Source organism: Pholcus phalangioides, unplaced genomic scaffold, assembly GCF_987345545.1.
Source record: "Pholcus phalangioides strain wild (caught in Gottingen) unplaced genomic scaffold, Ppha-v1.0 ptg000021l_1, whole genome shotgun sequence".
Taxonomy (NCBI): Eukaryota; Metazoa; Arthropoda; class Arachnida; order Araneae; family Pholcidae; genus Pholcus; species Pholcus phalangioides.
In genome coordinates, this window is record NW_028301614.1 from 6,299,720 (window position 1) to 6,321,227 (window position 21,508).

The window sequence follows — 21,508 nt, forward strand, 5'->3', positions numbered from 1 at the left end:
AGTGGCGAATAAATTCCAAATGCGGTGCTATCAAGGCGAAATTAGAAAATACCTCGTATAGCAAGAACAGTATAAATTTGGTGATGAATTAAGATTAATTGCCCTGAATCCGGATGCGATAATCCCTATACTGATTTTTTTAGGATTTTCTCTTAGGTCGGCATTGCACTGTAAAGGTTTCGAAAAATTCTGATAAAACTTGAAAAATTCCACCACTAAGCGTATCGACTACATTCGAAGGAATTTAACCAATGGGCTCATCGGTTGGTTTTTTTAAGTTTTGCGAAAGGTCTTTTATAAGTTTTTATAGCGTAATACCGGCATTAGTCCGTTGAATATCGTTACATTGGGATTTCATTTACTAGTTCTACAAATCAAAAAAAAAAAAAAAAAAAAAAAAAATCACACGTTCAAATGGTTATAGAATTGCAGTTAGTTGCAGCATGTGTGAGTGAATGATTATTCATACACGTAAAATGCTATAGGTCTAATTTACTTTAGAAAATCAAGAGAAAATCCTTTAAAAGATATAGGCATTTATTGCATTTAATAAGGTATATGTAAAGATATTACAATTATTCACGATTCAATCTCATATTTATTCGTTTGTATCAACAGGTTGCGACGTAAACGGAACGTTTTACGAGATCGGTGATACAGTTCGCTCAGTGAGTGGACCCTGCCTACACTGCGAGTGCCACGCGGACGGCATGATGAGATGCGACCCACAGAAATGCGACCCTCAACCACCTTTATTACTCAAGATGAATAGGAACATGACGAGACGGAAGAGATAACCTGTGCCAACTTCTAGAATATTTTAAAAAGAAAAGCGTGTTTTTTTTTTAAAGAACAAAAAAAAAACTGTTATTAATTATAATTATTATTGTCTTCGAATCGTTCGGATTCTATTTTTTCCTCGTTTAATTTAATTCAACACGAACAATGGAAAGAAATGCCATGAATGGACATTATTATTCGTTATTATTATTATTTTATTATTACGTTCGGTTTCATTATTTTTTTCCTCTCTTTTCCATTAAGAAGGCATTAAAAATAATCTCATTGGAAAAGATAAGAAAATGTTATTCAACATTAATGGTTACAGCATCTGTGATGGGAAGCTTATATGTCTTTTTTGGTGAAAGTGTTGGAGCGAGTGTTAGTCACCGAAATTCCCAATTTTGTATACAAATGTATCACTTCTCTGACATATTTATGTGCGTATCGATACATATATGCAATTTACACTATCGTTCAGCATGTTATAACTCTTTCAAGAGTATTCTTTATTGCTGAACAAACTAGCCCGGGTGTGTGTGAATGCCATTTTTTACATAATTACATTCCAGTACATTCCTGTTATACATTCCCGTAGTCATATTTCGTTCGAATGTGATCAGTTTCGTGTCCATATCATGTTATGCATTCCTTTTTTTTTGTAACACTTTTCGAATATAAAGCTACCGACTGCCAACCATGATAAAAACTCATTCGATAGAATACTAGTATAATTAATTCTACGAATGTTATCATTATTATTATTTTGTAGTTTTGATTCATGAAGTGAAGGCCAGATATGTATAGCAGATAATACAATGCATTTTTTCGTTCCGAAATGGTTCATATTAAGCGATCCTATAGGATGAGAATAAAAAATTACTCCAAGATCACATGATAGGTACCATTAAAAATAGTTTATTTACTTGGGTATGAAGCTATTATGGTCTGCAGCAAGTTGTGTCACAGTGACCAGTGTTTTATTATGACAGTTTCTTATATTTGTGGTTCATGAACTGAACCATCAAGTATATTAAGCAATCTTAGCCACACAAAACGTCACTGGCGCCTATGGTCGTAGGACTGGAGAAACCGCGAGACACCCAGGCTCTGTCGCAAGAAAGCAACGTGGACCCCGGATGGGGGAAGAGTGACCAGGGCATCTCAGGCAAAACCAAAATTTATTGAAAAGTCAAAGATTATATATAGTGCATCGTAATTGAAATTATGTAAACCGAAGAATCAAACCACTCAAGTTAAAGTGCAACGGGCCCCGATAATAAACAATTATAAAGTTGTTTAAAATCATTTCGTAAAAGATGCAATGGTCGTAGAACTCTTGATATCTTTCAGAAGCTAAACATGACTTGCGAAATTCCGTTTTGAAAATAACTAGCTTCACTGATTTAGGTCCTTCAGAGAGCACCCGAAAAGTTTTAAATATATCTCAGAACGTCATTAAATTGCAGTGTAGAGCCCTTATCGTAGCTTGAAGAGCTAGATAAGGTTCTAAGGCTAGATAATTTGATTCTGGAATAAAATTTTGCTAATCTACTCTGACATCTATGGGCATCAAGGATCCCATGCAATGTATTGATGCTATGTGCTGTTGTGATCACTGAATAGTGCAACTCATAAAGCATAAAAGTTTATTACACATTTCTTCTTTAGATACTGCCGTGATCAAACATTCGACACTTGCACAAAACTTGCTGCAGACCTATATCGCTCCAAGCACAAATGCATAATGATCTGTTCTGTAGAGTGCCGATCTTGTGATTTGGAATAGTTGGTAATCCATCTTTTGTTTGGAATCTTTTATTTTCTGGATGAGACTTATAAGATGACAAAGTTCTTTTCCTTTCCTAAATTATACAATATCACGACCGAATTATGACATCAGGACTAATAATGCTGCTACACGTTGCCACAAAACTAGAAGTGTTTGAAAATAAACATTGATGTGGTGGATTGAATCTATAGGGGCAGCAACATTTTTTTCCTGATACGAGAAATATTCAATGGCTGATGAGAGATATCGTATTTTGAACATAAAACTTTTTTTGAGAAGTTGTCTCGATTTTATAAAAAAAATCATTTTAGTTTGGAGGAAAAAAAGGCATTAATTTCGAAATTATCCAAATTCACTCGAATGTATTAGGATTTCATGGAAGATTTCGATGCTCATGATCAGTATTATGCAAGGGGTTCCTTCATTAAATATTTATGGCTATTGAAAAATCACCTGGTAATACTATAATAGTATTGTTTTTCGAAATTAGATATGCTCATTCTTTTATGTGTTTTGCCATACAATTGTCGTTGTTTCATTTTTCTTTTATCTCTTTCTCATCTTTTATTTATCTTATAGAAATAGGGGGAAACGATTAGTTTTTTTTTATGTAAAAGGTTGAAGAAAAAATGGTGCCAAATGGTTATTGTTTTTTATGGGTGAGAGAATGGCTCAACTTTTTTTTTAATACCCTTTGTTTTCTTCTTGAACAATAATAAATCAAACCCCATGAAAGAAAATAAGTTATTGCGAATGACAATCGTACGAAATTTGTTCAAGCTGAAAGCTGTGGTTATCACTGGAAAAAAAAGTGTGTAGCAGGCAGCTTATATATTAATATTATAATACATTACTTGGTGTTATCGCGTGATTATTCGTGAACGAGCACCGAAAGAGTGCTTTTATCATGATTAAATAATGTATAACTTATTGCATTATACTTTTTTTCCCTATTAGTAGTTTCTGGGGTGAAAAATCGACTTAATTTATATGATGATGATAATACTTTAAAAAATATGAAGAGTATTTTTTTTTTTTTTTGTATGTTTAGTGTCTTTGGCGTTAATCGGTAAGTTTGACAACAGAACAAATGTGGATTTCTATTTGTTTTCTTTCTTATTCGTGTGGTGTGTCTTTGAAATGATCATGTTGTCATAATTAGCGATTATCCAAAGTTATGACTATTATTATTATTACATGTTTGTAAATAGTCTTCTGCTTATGTCTTTTTTTTTCTTTCTCTAAACTTTTGTTTCGGAATCATTTGCGTATCCATAATTTATGTTCGTGTATAACCTTTTTTTTTCTCTTCTTTTTTTGTGCAGAATAAAATGTGTGAAATATATTTGGAAGTGTGTGTGTGTATATACTGATTTCATTGTGAATACAGGACAGAACGAACCAAGCACAACCAGGCTATATCATTTACGTGATTTTAACTCATTGCTCCGGAGGGCTTGATAGTGTCAGAGAAAATTCTGAAATAAAAAGATAATAATTGGATCCTTATTATGGGAACTAATTACCCCTAGTCATGCATGCACATTCGTATACAATTCCTTTATGAATACGGTAGAACTTCCCCTAACTGACACTTTTCAGATCCCTGGTCCCGTGGAATAGGGCTTCAATGTATTTCACTTCTTGTTAGCGGTCACTCTCGATAGCAGACATTAATTTCGGGCAATTTATAATTTATTAATTTTTAGTCACAAACCGAAAATTTACCGTATTCAATTAAGATTGTTTAATCCCAAGCTCGTGTTGGTAAATATAATGCATTGTCAATTGATTACTCCACTAACTGAACATAACTATGGTTTAGGATGTAGTGAATTCGAATGGTAATGTTGGTTTTGTTTGTTGATAACGTGTGAAGAAAGCGAACACTACAAGATGATAATGTTGTTATGAATGTTTTTCCTCTCCACAATTATTTTAATTTTATAGCTAAATATATGTAGTGCAAGTGCCATACGGGTAGAAATAATTATGTGTTTTAGTGAAGAGAAGTTACAAATTCTACTATATTTATCAGCCTTTCCAACTTTATTTGACAATTATGCATAATTGCTGGTAAAAGTGATAAATGTAGTGAAATTTAATCAAACCATCTTTATATATATCGAGATGATTATACATAACCACCGGTATATCACTTTTTTTACTGTAATGTATACATTTTGACACTAAAATGTATAAGAGCCAATTGCGACCAAAAACAAGCGTCGTATAAATGGGAAAATCATATGAACAAGATTCCACTGTATAACGTACCTCCCCATTAGCAGACACTCCCCGTTAGCGGACAAAATTTTTGGTCCATGGTTGTCCGTTATCGAGAAGTTCTACTGTAGTGATTCTTGTATTTTTCGATTCATTATGAGCATGACCCGGATGTTGTTGACCTAAAAACTCTTGAAAAATGATCACAAAAATGTCCCGAAAATGCCACAAAAACCTCAAATAAATACCCTAAACATAAAAAAAATGCACTGAAAACTAAAAAAAGCCCTAAATCGAAATATTAAAATAACAAAAAAAAATTTTTTTTTAACTGATTGTGTTCGAAAGTACAATTTTGTATTGTATTGAAAATCACATGCAAATTTATTCTCACACAACATTAAATTTCATCAAAAACTACCAATCAAATTTTTCAAATTGACAATTTTCAGTTTATGAATGAATTTATAACATCTAAAAGGCAAAATATAGGCTATATAATTTTCTGAAAATAAAGTTTTATACCGATATAAACATCTCTCACTATCTACAGATGTTATTGGAGATATTTGAAGTTAAAAAATCTCAAAACCCCCTAGTTAACTCTCCTTCAATTTCAAATATTTTAAGTCATTCCGCTCAATACATCAGAAAATATTCAAAGTTCACTGATTTTTTTTTCCCATCATTTTGTCACATTTTGTAGTAGCAAATTGGTCTACCCAACGAACGTACTCAGAATATTTAAGCTTTTAATATTTACCTGGCTAAGCAAAGCTTGCGACATATGAATACATGCAACATCTCACGGATCAAAGAGAAGAGACTTGGTGATTCGATTTTGAAAATGACTTACTCAAAAATATCGTAAATATAAATATCTATACGATACCTAGTAATGCACAAAATGTAGAGACAAACGCAATATATATATATATATATATATATATATATATATATGATTTTGAGTAAAAATATCTTTTTTTTGGAATTTTTGGACCATAATTTTTTTCAAATGCTCCTCATTGACTTTTTGTTTACTTTTTTCCCAAATATCCTTGTGGAACTTGCTAAGACGAATCCAACGACACCTCACATAGCAGGCAGGGATTTGAAGCTTTTTTGATGTGTGACGCGACAGTTTCCGTGCTTAATATTTGCGACACTATAGTGTTTCCCTATAACGTCACATTGAAATACAGGGTCTTTATAATTAAAGTTCCACTTTGATGCGGCCGTGAAAGGAAATTACTGGACAAAATGTTATCAAACTTGGTAATAGTTTACAGGAGGTAATGTGGGGATTCAATTTTCCACAAAAAAAGAAAAACTTCAAAAACTCACCACCTGCGGGGAATGGCGCTGTATGCAATATTGTTAAACGAAATAAGACATGAAGACATCGGTTTAAAATGTTTTTTAATCGTTGCTAAAACGTGTTACAAAACATGTTCAATGTAGCGTATATCTCCATGTCTTATTTTGTTTCACAATATTGCATACAGCGCCATTCCCCGCAGGTGGTGAGTTTTTGAAGTTTTTCTTTTTTGTGGAAAATTAAATCCCATAACCTGTAAACTATTACCAAGTTTGATAACATTTTGTACAGTAGTTTATTATTTTATGGCATTTCAAAGTGGAACTTTAATTATGAAGACCCAGTAAAACTTCTTTCATTAGACGCTTTTGAACTTGCTTTGAATTCTCATTTTTCCTAAGAAATATTGAACACTGTTTCCGCATTCGTTATTTGAAAGTTATTTTGATTCAAAATCTGACCTATTTTCGGTACATTCAAAAATCTCGTGCCGATTTATGTTTGCTACTTTGTTGTGCCATCCAATGACGGCATACAGAAATCAAATTCTTATTATTGAAAATTTTGAAATCGTCTTTCCAACGAGGTATCGAACATTGTTTCATTGTTTTCGCATGTGTTTCCCAGGAGTTATTTGGATTAAGAATTTAACGTACATATATGACATGAATGTCGCTCTCCACTTGTTAATACAAGATATACAGAAGACTGGATGTTGTGAAGATATTTATTATTTGAGATGTTAATTTTTTAAGGAAGGAAAAAATCTTGTGTATCTTGTATTAACAAGTGGAGAGCGACATTCATGTCATATATATAGCCCTCTGGTGGCTCGTCGTCCATGAGCTATTAGCTGATCGGTTTCACCGTCCATCGCACGGTTCCGTTTGGCATATATACGCTCTAGCGAAGGAAAATCTCTATCTCCTCTGTAGCTTAGTGGTCAGAGCACTCGTCCGGCAATCGAGGGACCCGGGTTCGACTCCCGGTAGAGGCAGAGATGAGTTTTTTTCCTTCCTTAAAAAATTAACATCTCAAATAATAAATATCTTCACAACATCCAGTCTTCTGCATATCTTGTATTAACGTACATAGACTGAAAAACCGTGCCGATTTATAAATAATAATAGTTAAAAATGCCCATAATATACATATCTATATATATAAAATTGATTTTCTGTGTGTGTGTATGTTCTCTATACAAATCTACAATTTTAGATCGATCGTCGCCAAATTTTGCTTATATACCAAATGGGACCCGACTTGAACGATAGGCTACTTTAAAATTTCGTCAGCCCAGGGCAAATGCCCCAAACGGGCAAAAAACTGTCCGGCAACAATGGTTTTTGGGACTCAACAATCACTTTCCGAACGTTTACTTTGGTTACCGTGGTTCCCTAGCAATGCGTTTCAGACGTGTATATGCCTTTACAACGGTTTGTCACTTCTTTAATCCTGTTCTCAGTAATGAGGCTTTTTGAATAGACGTCATAATCATCATCAGCATCGCTTTGAGAGTCAGGAAAATTGTGATCCTCATAGAAATCAGTGCTAAAATTGTCGATTTTACTGTAGAAATGCGGAAATTAGTGGGATTTTCCGCCCCATCAATAATTTTAAAAATTGTATTGAATTCTCGATTTTTGAAATATTCAGTTCGCTTAGAGATATACGAAGCCCAGGAGATTAAATATGAAGTAATTAGCCAAACCTGTACTTTTGAGTTGGATATTCGAGCAATATCATTGATTTCATTTATATCTTCTCAAGTATGAAAATTAATGTCTCCATATTGTCTCTTTTGATATTTACGTATTTGCATAAATTCATGTGGGTTAGGATATTTTAAAATTAGTTATGAGCCCGTGAAAAGTGGATCGAAAAAAATTCCACTGCTTTAATTAAGCATTTTTTGAAAGTTGAAACAGGCAGATGGGTAACTTGAAGTTCGGGGTGGGGGGATCGAAATACCTAGCGCCCCTTAAAAAAAGAAAAATATATATTCATTTCTACGTTTCTGTGTAAATCTATATTTGTTTATTTCATGAATCGCGCAGGTCGCCATATTGGTTAACTTGGACACGGTTTGTATGTCCCTCAAGAAAAAGAGAGGGAGATATCACGTGATCCAAAAAAGCCTCATTGAAGAAAACCCGGGCAGCGCCGGGTATTATAGCTAGTGACCAATAAAAATGTAAAAATTCAGCAACCCAAAATAAATTCAATTTTCAAGAAAAACTAAAAACTACGTGGAAAGTATAATATATTGCTCATAACAAATTATGCTTGTCCTCATACAATTATGGATAGCTTATCGATTTATCTCAATATGAATATCATATTTCTTCTGAAAATGTGTCGATTGTGGTAGAACAAACAACCCCCGATGGTAAGCTATTTCATTTATTCACAACCCTGTTAGAGAAAAACCGACCAACACACGACAACCTAAAAACTATCCTTTACCAATCGATACTTTTGTTCCTTTGTCGAAGCACTCTATTAACGGTGCACGAATGGTGCATCTTACAAGGATCCCATGGGAAGATCTGACTTTCGAATTTCCAAGATGTGGATGCATCTGTCTCTACCTGGTTTCAAGATTCGTTCCCGAAATGTGCCAATAACCGAACCGCTCATACGAGAACAAGCTTTGGAATTCGCACGTGCTTTTGGATGCGAAAACTTCCAAGCAAGTGTCGGCTGGCTGAATCGCTTCAAAGAACGGTATGGTGTGGGAGCAAAGCAGATTTGCGGGGAAGCGAATTCAGTTGACATGAAAAATGGGAATGAATGGAAAGCTAGTGAAATAGCGAAAGTGATAAAGTCATACGATTCTTCCGAAGAATTCAACGAAGACAAAGCCGGAATCTTTTTCCAACTGTTTGCCTAACAAAACTTTGACATTTAAAAAAGACAAGTGGTGGCAAAAACTCCAAGCAACGCTTGACTGCTTTGTTTTGCTGCAACATGAACGGAACCGAAAAAAGGAAAGTTTTAGTGATTGGCAAATCTGCAAATCCATGGTGCCTGAAGAGCATGAAACCACTGCCTTGTGATTACAAATCAAGTCAAAGGGCATGGGAAATGACTACCGGAATTTTTAATGAGTGGCCAGTTAAGTTTGATGGAGAAATGAAACGAAAAAATGAAAAGATCCTGCTCCTTATTGACAACTGCACGTCACACAATGAACCTCCAAAGTTAGAGTTAGAGAGCATTCGCATCGAATGCATGCCTCCTAAATGCACGTCTGTTTTGCAACCACTTGACCAATGCATAATTAAGGCCGTAAAAGGAAAGTACCGTACGCAACTGCTGAGACGTATTCTTCACCAGCTTGATAATAAAGAAATCACAGTGAAGCCTGACGTCAAGCAAGTTATGGATTTGATAGCTGGATCCTGGAAAGATATCGCTCTAAAAGTTATTTGTAATATATGGGTGGAGGAAAGCAAATTTAATAGCAGCAGAGATCCGTGAAACACTGAATAACGCTAATGAAAGTGCACCCACCAATTCGCGGGCTATGTGGGAACACATCGCAAAAGAAACGTCCGTTCCGAATGGAGTGACGCTGGACGATTTTTTTCCCCCTCCGTCGATAAAGTCTCCACTAAGGAGCCGTTAAAATTTTAACGGACAATGATATCGCTCGTATGATACACGAAAACAAAGAACAATCCATTGCAGATTGCATTGATGAAGAAGAGCTTTCATGAGAATGTATTTCGGTACCTACAGCATCTGAAACCTTAGTTAGTTTGGAAATTCTAAGACAATATTTATCAGCTCAAGAGAACCTTCCAGACCATATGTTTGAGCACGCGTATACTTTAGAGCAGCGGTTCTCAAACTTTTTCAACGCGCGGAGCTCTTTTCAGTATATAATTTCTATGGCGGAGACCTGTTTAACTCGAGGGGCCCTTTTTGTAGATAGTTTTTATGGCGGACACTATAGGCGGCGATTGACTTGGAACTCTGGGGGGGGGGGCAAGGTCATTATTGCTGGGGGGGGGGGCACGATGATGATGATGTCAGCTCATATATACATATATACATTAGATCAGTCGACTCCACCTTTGACACTGGAGGGGGGGGGCATTGCCCCCCCCCGTATCCCATGGCATGGCGGACACCTGAGCCCCAAGGGCTCCGCGAAGCACCGGTTGAGAACCGCTGCTTTAGAGGAATTCGTTGTTTCCTCGGCTTCAGCAATACTTGTGCAAAAGAAAATTGCGGATTATTTGCTTCTAACATGTTAAGTAAAACTTATGGAAAAAAATTTTGATGCTTAATTGATTTAAGGTGCTTTGAGTTATTTTAAAATTCAACTTCATTGTTTTTATTATCTAGAACGCAATAAGTAATTTTTTTCCTTTTAGAATAAAATTTCGCTATAAAAATTTTTTTTAGCGCATGTTGAAAATGGAAATTCCGTTATAACGAAATTTCGTTATGGCGAAGTGATTTCTTCTGTCCCTTGGAGTTCGCTATAACGGGATTCGATTGTATATAATGTGGTTGGTGCTGCCATCTATATCCTTTCTAAAGAAAACAAAAATTCAGTAATGCGTCTTCCAGACAATAGGAAGCGCTGTGATTCAGTTATTTGTTTCTGGAAACAGTTAATTTGAAAAACTCCAACACAATTTTAGTTTCTTCTTAATTCTTTAAAGATGTAACTACGGTTTTTCGACGGCAAAACTGTATGTATCCAGTAACAGTACCAACACACGAGGTTATGGTTGCGTTATTCAGTTTTATTTTTCTCGTTTTCCAGAAGCCGGCATCAAAATTCCAAATTTCTCTATTGATTTTTCGAGATTTTTCTCAAGTTAGACGGCCCTTTCCCCCAGGGTAGGGTTACCAGATGTCCTCCTTTAGGAGAACACGTTCTCTTTTTTGATGTCATTTCAAGCGTCCTCTTAGTTTTTAGAAAATTCGCACTTTTGTCCCTTTCCAAGTTTACAAATACAACACCACAACAGGCAAAATGCCCAACTAGGTGGCTGAGAAAAAGATGCCCATAAAAATATGGATGTCATATATTTCAAAAATACAGCACCCCAATCAAAAATGTAATTAGAAACATTATAAACAATATATACATATGATAAAATATTATACAACGCCCATAAAGAGTACTTATGGTTGTCTTATTCTAAGAATGGATAGCTTCTCGATTTACCCCAACATGTTTATCGTATTTCTTTTTAAATGTGTCAATTGTGCTACAATTTACTACCTCCGGGGGTGAGCTATTCCATTTATTAACAACCCTATTAGAGAAAAATTCCCTGTGACACCATAGCCTTGCATTGTCCCTCACCAATCGATACTGGTGTACACTTGTAAAATCAGTCGATTGGCGGTGTACTAAAAGTTCATGGTCCATCCTATCCATCCTATTGAAAATTTCTTACACTTCGATCATATCTCCTCGACACCTGCGTTCATCCAATGTAAACATATTCAAAAAATGAAGTCTATCTTCATAACTCAAGCCCCGTGTTCCAATAAGGACACGTGTAGCTCTTCTCTGCACCCCTTCAACCAAGTCTATGTCCCTCTGTAGGTATGGTCTCCAAAACCTTACAGCATACTCCAGTCCAGGACAAACTAAGCTTCGAAAAAGCGGAAGAATCACTTTAGGAGAACGCGAAGAGACCTTTTTGAAAATGAAACCAAGCATTTTATTCGTTTTTTTGACCACCGCTGAACAATGTTCAGAAAACCTAAGTCGCTCGTCAATGAGAGTTCCCAAATCGGTGACCCTAGTTGCATCCATGATAGTGACACCATTCAACTCGTAAGAGAACCGTGGGTTGTTCGAACCAAAATGAGCGACCATGCACTTATCAACGCTAAACGTCTTGCTCCATTCATTTGTCCATGCTACAATCCTGTTTAAGTTGGTCTGGAGCAACTCCCTATCGCTTTGATTCCCGATTACCCCCATTAACTTCACATCATCTGCGAATTTGCTAGTAATCCCATCGATACCCTGATCGAGTTTATCGATAAAAAGTGAAAAAAGTATGGGGCCAAGGACACTTCCCTGGGGAACTCCATTTGTGAGGTCTGTCCAACCAGAGAATTCCCCGTTCACCATAACTCGTTGCGACCTATCTCTTAACCACGATTCTATCCAATTCAGCAAGTTGCCCCCAATTCCAATCTCGTGTAAACACTTTACGGCATATTACTTTCTTTTTTTTCCCTTTGGATTTTTTTTGATTCTGCAAATCTCTTCATTGACGTATGTGTTTATGGGTGTCCCCCCCCCCCCCCAACAAATTTTTACACGCTTTGACCAATCCCAGAGTACAAGATCCTAAGTTACCTCCAGGTATAGCCACTGGATATACAGTCGAACTCCGTTGCAACGCCACCTTCCGTCCCAAACAATTTTGGCGGTATAACGAGTTTGGCGTTATAACGGATCATGGTCGGAATAGCGTTTCGGAAAGGCTTCATAACATAAATTCACGCGTTTATTATGAACTACTGCATCTCAGTGTCTTATTTGTGTTTCTCCATGAATAAAATGACCTATTTTACAAGCATTCAATTTTTAAGATGAGAAAATTTTTGAATCTGTACAATTACTTATATATATTTCTATATACTGTATAAAACTTAAAAGATACATATTTCACACTTATGTCCGAAATTATTTTCATTCTACATAAATGTATCGATGCATTTTCAATAAGCACAGAAGCAAAATAAACAAAGGAAAACAATGGTGGCATTTTGTTTTTAGTTCGTATTGGTTTGATAATCATAAATTTCCCGTTTCTCAGATATTGAAAGAACAACACCTTCCCACATAAGGACATCTTGGAGCAAAGCAAGGGAGATGATAGTACAGGAAAGATATATAATGACCCCACACACACGCAGTGAGTAGGTCCGTATTGCGCCTTTTCGGGGCCCCGGGGCAGACTTTTCCCTGAATCCCTTCTTGAAAAGGTTATTATTAAGCAAAATAAAGTGTAAATTTTTTGGGCCCCCCCCCATTCGGCTTGGTGCAGTGCCGCGGTTGCCCCAGCCTAGTTGGTTCACGGAATCTTTACCCCCGACATCTCGCCCCTAGGACGTTTCGTCCCCGTTATATTTAGCCACTGGAAATTTCGCCCCGGACATTTCACCTGCCCTGACCATGTGAGCGATCTGGTGAGTGACCCTATCAGTTATCAAGTGAGTTGGACATTTACCCTCCCCCCTCATATTTCGCCTGCTCTGACCGTATGAGAGAACATGTGAATGATAGTACAAGTAACCAAGTGAGTTGGACATTTATCCGTGACAATTAACCTGCCCTGACCATATGAATGACCGTACGAGTAAACATATGAATGATGGTGTGAGTGACCGTATGAATGATCAAGTAAGTTGGAAATTTAGGCCCCGATGGTATTTTGCCTGTCCTGACCGTGTGAGTGACTATGAATGATCACGTAAACTGGAAATTTACTCCCTTCACATTTCACCTGCCCCGACCGTATGAGCGATGATATGAATGACCGTACGAATAAACATGTGAATGATAGTGTGAGTGACCGTATGAATGATCAAGTAACAACAGTTGAACAACAGATCATGTAAACAACAGTTGGCGTTATAACGGGTTTTTCATATTATAATCCCTATATGGAAGATTTGTTCACTGAAAATTTGTGGTGGTAAGCGTAGTTGGCACTACAACGGGGTTCGACTATAGCTTTATTCCAACCTTATTTCAGTCGCCTTCCCTCCAAGCAGAGAAAACACTATTTAACAAACCATAACATGGCTGAGCTTGCTCCAAGATAATATGAAAACGACAGCCTGTCTTTGGAAGAACAAAACTGCAACATACATTTTAAGAATACCAGCGTTTGTTAACCAACAGCAAATAACGTGTACTGAAGTAGGGAGGCAGGCATGGTCCCACATCCTGAAGAACGGCCCTAGACTGGGACATTTGGTGGACCCAGATCGGACTTTCATGAACCCTTCAACAGTGAATTTATAGCATGAAAAAAAAGGGGGGGGGGTAGAATCGTCCTGGGTCCCTGGACTGGAGCCCTATCAATCCTCCCGTAGTGAGGGGCCGTGGAGGTAGGGGTTGTTACCTTTCCCATTCAGAAACAAAGAAATAGGTTGCAAGCAACACACTCAATGCTGATTCCAAATATGGCAAACATTTTCTGGCGGAAAAGCAACTTTCCAGGGAGGAAAAACAAACGTTCTGAGTGTAGACCTTAACAAAACTATGGAAGCTTTCAGAAATGCCAATAAATGTAACAAAAGACCAGGTTCTTTGCTAAAGCAAACCTTTTGCAATGCCCCAGGCGGGGTAATAAAACCGAGCAGACGATGGAAGCAATGAATTTTTAACGGAGGGAGACGGATCGTTGTTTGATCTTTTTTTTTTTTTTTTGCTTTTTCTTAGCAATTCTTTTTCAGCTAAGAAAAATTTGTTGTGGTGAATGGTTTTTAAGTTGGTTTAGTAAACGCTACCTGTGGTAAAAATTGGGAAAAGTGATGTCACAAAGAGTGCACTCAGAATACGAGCATCTGAAAGACAGCTGGTCAACTACAACCCTCGTCAAAGGCTAAAATTCCTCAAACCTCAAAACATGCTGCACGTGACATGATCAGTACTTTAGAGTCTAAATTACTGGGCCGTACAATCTTTGTCTATCTGTCATGATATTTTTTTATCTCGCTATCGAATTTATTAATCAACTCTATTGTATAGAGTAACGTTTTTGGTTGAATGTACATGTCTGATCATAATACCCAGCGCTGTGTGACGGGTTTTTCTTCAATTACTGGGTGGATTGTAAAAGTGACAAACCATTATGAAGGCATGAATTATTATACATATATACTGGCAGCATTAGCAAAGTGGCAAACCATTGTAAAGAGATATACATGTCTGAAACGCATTGCTAGGGAACCACCGTAACCAAATTAAATATTCCGGAAACTTATTGTTGAGACCCAGAAGTTATTGTTGCCCGACGGTTTTTCACCCATTTCGGGCATTCGCCCCTGTATTTGTACTTATTTGTTTTGAAACAGTCTCTTTGGCATGATGTGAAGATATGCCAAGAAATAGAGCCACAAGTACTGTGGTACGTCACCAACGTACTGGTGTGCAGTTAATACAGTCGAATCCCGTTTTAACGAATACCGCTATAGCGAAAATCTCGTTTTAACGAACATTTTTCTAATCCCCCAGATAAGTTTACATAGGAACAACGCAAAAACCTGGAACACTTTTATAACGAAAACTCGTTATAACGAAGTGATTTCTCCGGTCTCTTGGAGTTCGTTACAACGGGATTCGACTTTATACCATATTTACCTACTTATAATCCGCATATTATATGTTATTGAAGTGAACAGTGTCGGTGTCTGAATAAGTATCATGTTGAAGGTCTGCCTGCATTCTGATTCTGGGAATACAATTTTTCAAACAGATCTCGTTTGGCTAACACTTTACTAATCTCTTGATAAATTTTCCATTATAGTGGGGCGAAGGTAATAACTGAACCTGGCTTCAAACTGAACTAAAAATTTCAGCTCGTGCAACCCGCTGAATGGGGAATTTTTTTCCCCGTTGGGTGATTGGTGCGTAACAAACTGTTAGAAAACGGACACGTCACAAAATTTCAAACGTTATAACTCCCTTAACACTCGTAGACGAAACGGACTTAAAACGGAAAACATTTTTCTGTGTAAGTTTTCACAAGGAATCACGTGTGTAAAATTATTGGGCGGTTGATACTATTCACCTGTAATTATATTCATTTTTTTTAAACTTCATTGATTTTTAATTCATAATTCTACAATTGGGTCGTGAACCCCCTGGGGTGTCCAGGCACCCCAAATTGGAACCGCTGATGTAGACATTTTAGCAGATTTTGGCGACAGTTTAATTTCGCATTTCGCCAAAACTCTTAGGACTTGTACCTCGCCAACAAAGCCAGATATCCTGATGAAAATGGTATCAACTTATAGGATTGTTTTTCTGCTCTTTTTAAATATATACTCCGTTTTCACATGTTGGCCTTTCAGAAACTTAACAAATTCGTGTTTTTTCAGACTTGACGTATTTCCCTTCTATCGAACGTAATTCGAGAACCGTTAGTGATAGGGCGAGGATTGCTAGGGTGTGTCATGCTCCACATGGGTTCGTTTATCACACCTTTCATTTGCAGAAATTCACTCTGCATAACGTGGTAAGAAGTAATCGGAAATCTGATGAGCGAAATTTGCTTTTATTTCAAGAAGAATGTCATCCATAATCAATACTTCCCTCTCTGCCAATGGAATTAATTAAAGTAGGTGCCGTCTGTGGAACAGATTACAAGCTGTAGATCCGTGACCAGGTCATGGTCGAAAAATGACCTCAACACAAGAAATACGGGACAGGAATTTTAGGAAACAACAACAGCCGTGGCACATTATCGGTCATTGTTATTCATTTAACGCCAAGTCAAATTTCCTTAAAGTGATTCATCTAACAACTGAACAAGATGTTTCTCTCTTCTTCTTTTTTTATGATAATATGAGGTGACGCCAATTCCCGTCATTTTCAACAGCATGAACATCATCACGGGGCACAAAACACCGTGAATATCACGGGCAAACTTACCCGGCCAGTGAACCGGAAACCAAAATCGATTATCAAATTAAATAAGCTTCGTTCGAAGCAATTCTGGGGCAATAAAACGGGAACTGCGACGGGGGTGCTAAATAGTCTGCGAGCACATATTCTTCCATATCCATATAACCACTAGCACATTTTATTGTGGGAAAACTAACGGATGGTTTTCCCTCGAGTAGCAACAACGAAATACAGTAGAACCTCGTTTATACGTCGCTCAGTTACACGACTTCCTCGTTTATACGATGTTTGGCTTCGGTCGCAATTGGCTCCTGTACATTTTGATTAGCGCTGGGAATCGATTAAAATTTTTAACTGGTTGAGCAAAAAATTTTAATCGAGTAATCGGCTGACTAAATCGAATTTGAATCGAATATTTTCAAATGCTATTCATTTGCTGGTAAGTATATAATATTAACTGAGATGCTGCAAAAATATATTCTATTCATGTCACGTATCTGTCCACTGCATAAATGTAAACAAATGCAGAAACAGATTGAGAAATAAAGGCCACGCTCTCTTGTAGCGTGGAATTCCACAAGTGGAGTTCCTCAAGGAAGTGTCCTTGGCCCCATACTTTTTTCACTTTTTATCGATAAACTCGATCAGGGTATCGATGGGATAACTAGCAAATTCGCCGATGATGTGAAGCTAATGGGGGTAATCGGGAATCAAAGCAATAGGGAGTTGCTCCAGACCAACTTAAACAGGATTGCAGCATGGGCAAATGAATGGAGCATGACGTTTAGCGTTGATAAGTGAATGGTAGCTCATTTTGGTTCGAGCAACCCACGCTTCTCTTAAGAGTTGAATGGTGTCACTATCCCGGATGCAACTAGGGTCACCGATTTGGGAATTCTCATTGACGAGCGACTTAAGTTTTCTGAAGGTTGTTCAGCGGTGGTCAAAAAATCGAATAGAATGCTTGGTCACATTTTCAAAAAGGTCTCTTCGCGTTCTTTTAAAGTCATTCTTCCGCTTTTTCCAGGCTTAGTTCGTCCTGGACTGGAGTATGCTGTAAGGTTTTGGAGACCATACCTACAGAGGGACATAGACTTGGTTGAAGGGGTGCAGAGAAGAGCTACACGTGTCCTTATTGGAACACGGGGCTTGAGTTATGAAGAGAGACTTCATTTTTTGAACATGTTTACATTGGATGAACGCAGATGTCGAGGAGATATGATCGAAGTGCTCAAAATTTTCAATGAGATGGATAGAATGGACCATGAACCGCCAATCGACTGCTTTTACCAAGGGGACACCAGTATCGATTGGTAAGGGACAATGCAAGGCTATGGTGTCGCATGGAATTTTTCCATTTATTGACAACCCGATAGGGTTGTCAATAAATGGAGTAGCTTACCCCCGGAGGTAGTAAATTGTAACACAATTGACACGTTCAAAAAGAAATACGATAAACATGTTGGGGTAAATCGAGAAGCTATCCATACTTAGAATCAGACAACCATAAGTATTCTTTATGGGCATTTTATAATATTTTGTCATGTGTATATATTTGTTTATATTTATACAATTTATATTTATACTTTTTAATATTTATACAATTTATATTTATACTTTTTAATATTTATACAATTTATATTTATACTTTTTAATATTTATACAATTTATATTTATACAATTTATATTTATACTTTTTAATATTTATACAATTTATATTTATACTTTTTAATATTTATACAATTTATATTTATACTTTTTAATATTTATACAATTTATATTTATACTTTTTAATATTTATACAATTTATATTTATACTTTTTAATATTTATACAATTTATATTTATACTTTTTAATATTTATACAATTTATATTTATACAATTTATATTTATACTTTTTAATATTTATATTTATATTTATACATTTGTTTATAATTTTTGTAATTGCATTTTTAATTGGGTTGCGGTATTTTTGAAATATATGACATCCATATTTTTATGGGCATCTTTTTCTCAGCCACCTCGTTAGGCATTTTGCCTGTTGTGGCGTTGTATTTGTATTTGTATTTAATATTGTCCCCCTCCACCAGAAACATGAATGTTCAAATTTAGAGAATTTGGAAAATCACTTTTGAATGGTTACTCAACCCATGTTACTCTATGGAAGTTGTTCTCCTAAAATGGGTTTCAATAGGGGGGATAGAATTTGCGTTTCTGGAAAAAACTTAGATAGCAAAATAAGTGAACCAATCAGCTTATAAACACGAAAGTGAAAATTTGCACATTCATGACTCTGGTATAAAAGGGGCGAACATGGCTGTTTTATCCTGGAATTTCTTAACTTGGATCTTGTAAATGGATCTTGGATCTTAGTCTTCTCTTTTTAAATCACCAATTTTACAAATCATCACTAGTTTTCGTTGAATCAACTTGTGCTTCCTCATGTCGAAAAATTCGATCAAAATATGGATTCAAATATTTTAAATATGGTCACGTATCTGAAATGTTTTCTATAGGAACATAATTAGAGACATTTAATCGGTTTAGTTGAACTAAACATTTAAATTGAATTTTGATCAGATTGATCGAGCCGTTTAACCGAATTATATTTATGATAGTTCGAACTATATTATGATAGATAACTATATTTATGAAACGATATTTTTATAACGGAATTAGAATTGCAATCAAACACATTGAATTTTATAATATTTTGTATGTCTGTGTGGGAGAGAAGTAATTTTTTTTTAAAGTCTCAGTTATTCGACTTATATACTTATACGACAACGTTTTGACTCAGATTCTTGAACGACGTATAAACGAGGTTCCACTATAGAATCTAATCTATTTACACGTGAGATCTTAGGTTTGAAGATTGTGTTGTGGAGAGTGAAAAAGTAAAGCGTTACCTTTAGAGTATGGAAAAGAGATATATGAGATAAAAAAAAAATTGGCTTCTTCCACCAAAAACCCACGACAACAGAAAATTGATGATTTTTAAAGAAAAAGAACATAAAAAAAGAAAAATAGCCAAGAGATTCTCCAGTCGATACAAAATTACGGAAACACGATTCGCAAGTGAAAACTCACACGTAAGACAGCAAAAAAGAGGACCGTTAACTCATCCATGATCATCATCATCATGGATCAGGTCGTTCACCTTGAAGAATGTTCCACGAAAGGAAGGTGGATGGAAAAAGAAAAACAAGATCAAGATCAGATCGAAGAACCAAGATCATGGAACAACAACTACTATAACGTCAGCTCTTGTTTTATTCCCAACACGTAAAAGTTCCAAGATTGTGAGTGAGTGAGTGTGTTATGCTTCATGTAACACTGGCACGGCATGAGATAGCGTTGAATACAGATAGCGGCTCTCTCTCCGCCTAAAACAAAAAGCCAAAAAAATCCTCAATAACGCATGCGACATTGATTTGTTTTTTACATGAAGGAGAAACCGGAAAATGAGTCGCGAATCATTAATGATTGACACTCATAGTACACTCATGCTCAAAAGTTAAGCAACAAACTGATAATTCTCCATCGTAACCGTATGATGATCTGGACAGAAATTGCTATTGGCACCCGCATCGACCTTCATGTCTTCATCAGAGGTTCAGAGACGGTAGCGCACTACAGAGATGACATTCTTGGACCATTTCTTTCTGTCACGGAACCTGATGCCATGTTTATAGACGATAATGCAAAAGTTAACACTACTTGTGTTGTCGAGCATTACGTTCAGTCTGAAACGCTGACTCGTATGGAATAGCCAGCCATTTCTCTTGACTCGAACCCGATGCACTCGAACATATTAGACATCCATGGGAAACATTCAACTTCTGTCCATGATCTTTCCTAAGGACTTGGTGAGCTGCAAACAAGTCTTTCACTTAAATGGATCCTGATACCGCAAAAGGCCATTGATAACCTTATAATTAGTATGGATCGTTATTGTAGAGCTTGTGCATTCAGTGTTGGGGGTCATATCCAGCACCCCTATAGATAAAATGGGGGGCATGTCTTATCTATGGGGGAGGGGATGTTGTCATATTCCATATTGGGTGACCATCTCCATTGAAGTTTTTGTAGCTCAATATATGACTGTTGTTTTCTACGAAATTTATTCGATTTTGTATTTTCTCTATTTTCTTTGTAATTTCACCAGAGAGTGTCCTTTGCTTCACTCTATCTCTTCACTCTGATCTGTGTAAACGCCAAAAAAAAAAAAAAAAATAAAATAAATAAATGAAAATAAATCATTGGCTTTTATGAGCATATTTTATTTTGTTGCTTAACTTTTGAGCATAAGTATAACATGCTAGTATAGTACACGCCAGGCTGTCGAATAGTCTATACTTGTTAACTAGAAGACCCTTCAATTGTCCTATTATGAAGACGAAGGAATCGATTAGGTCTTTGGTGTAGAGACTTTAGGTCTAATCCGCACCTTCACGTGGTACAGATCGTAAGTGGATTGGCTGTAAGTACAGTAGTATAAAGATTTACATCAATATGCCATTAGGAAAATCTTTGACAAAGCAACTGCAACCATTCGCTTGGATAAAAGAAAAGCAAAGATTAAACTTGGAAAAGGGGTACGGCAGGGTGTGTAAAATTTCACGTTAGGTTCACAACACATACAAGCACATTCCAACATGTAGGTACTTATTTCTTTAGAAATTCCGTAGAGAAATATGAACGAGGTGCCTGAGTAATTTAGTAGTAGCCCGTGGTGATACCGTCGTGCATTACGACCTCT

The 21,508-nt window shown here is 36.4% G+C and overlaps 1 protein-coding gene across 1 annotated transcript in view; it reads left to right on the forward strand.

The window, feature by feature from the left end:
- LOC149070540 (uncharacterized) overlaps nucleotides 1–3,917 on the forward strand; it is a 157,965-nt gene extending 154,048 nt beyond the window's left edge. Inside the window, exon 17 of the mRNA XM_089249147.1 lies at nucleotides 619–3,917. Within this exon, the coding sequence (XP_089105273.1) occupies nucleotides 619–797 (179 nt within the window). The 3' untranslated portion in view covers nucleotides 798–3,917. The remainder of the gene's footprint in view (nucleotides 1–618) is intronic.
- The last annotated feature ends 17,591 nt before the right edge of the window (nucleotides 3,918–21,508 follow it).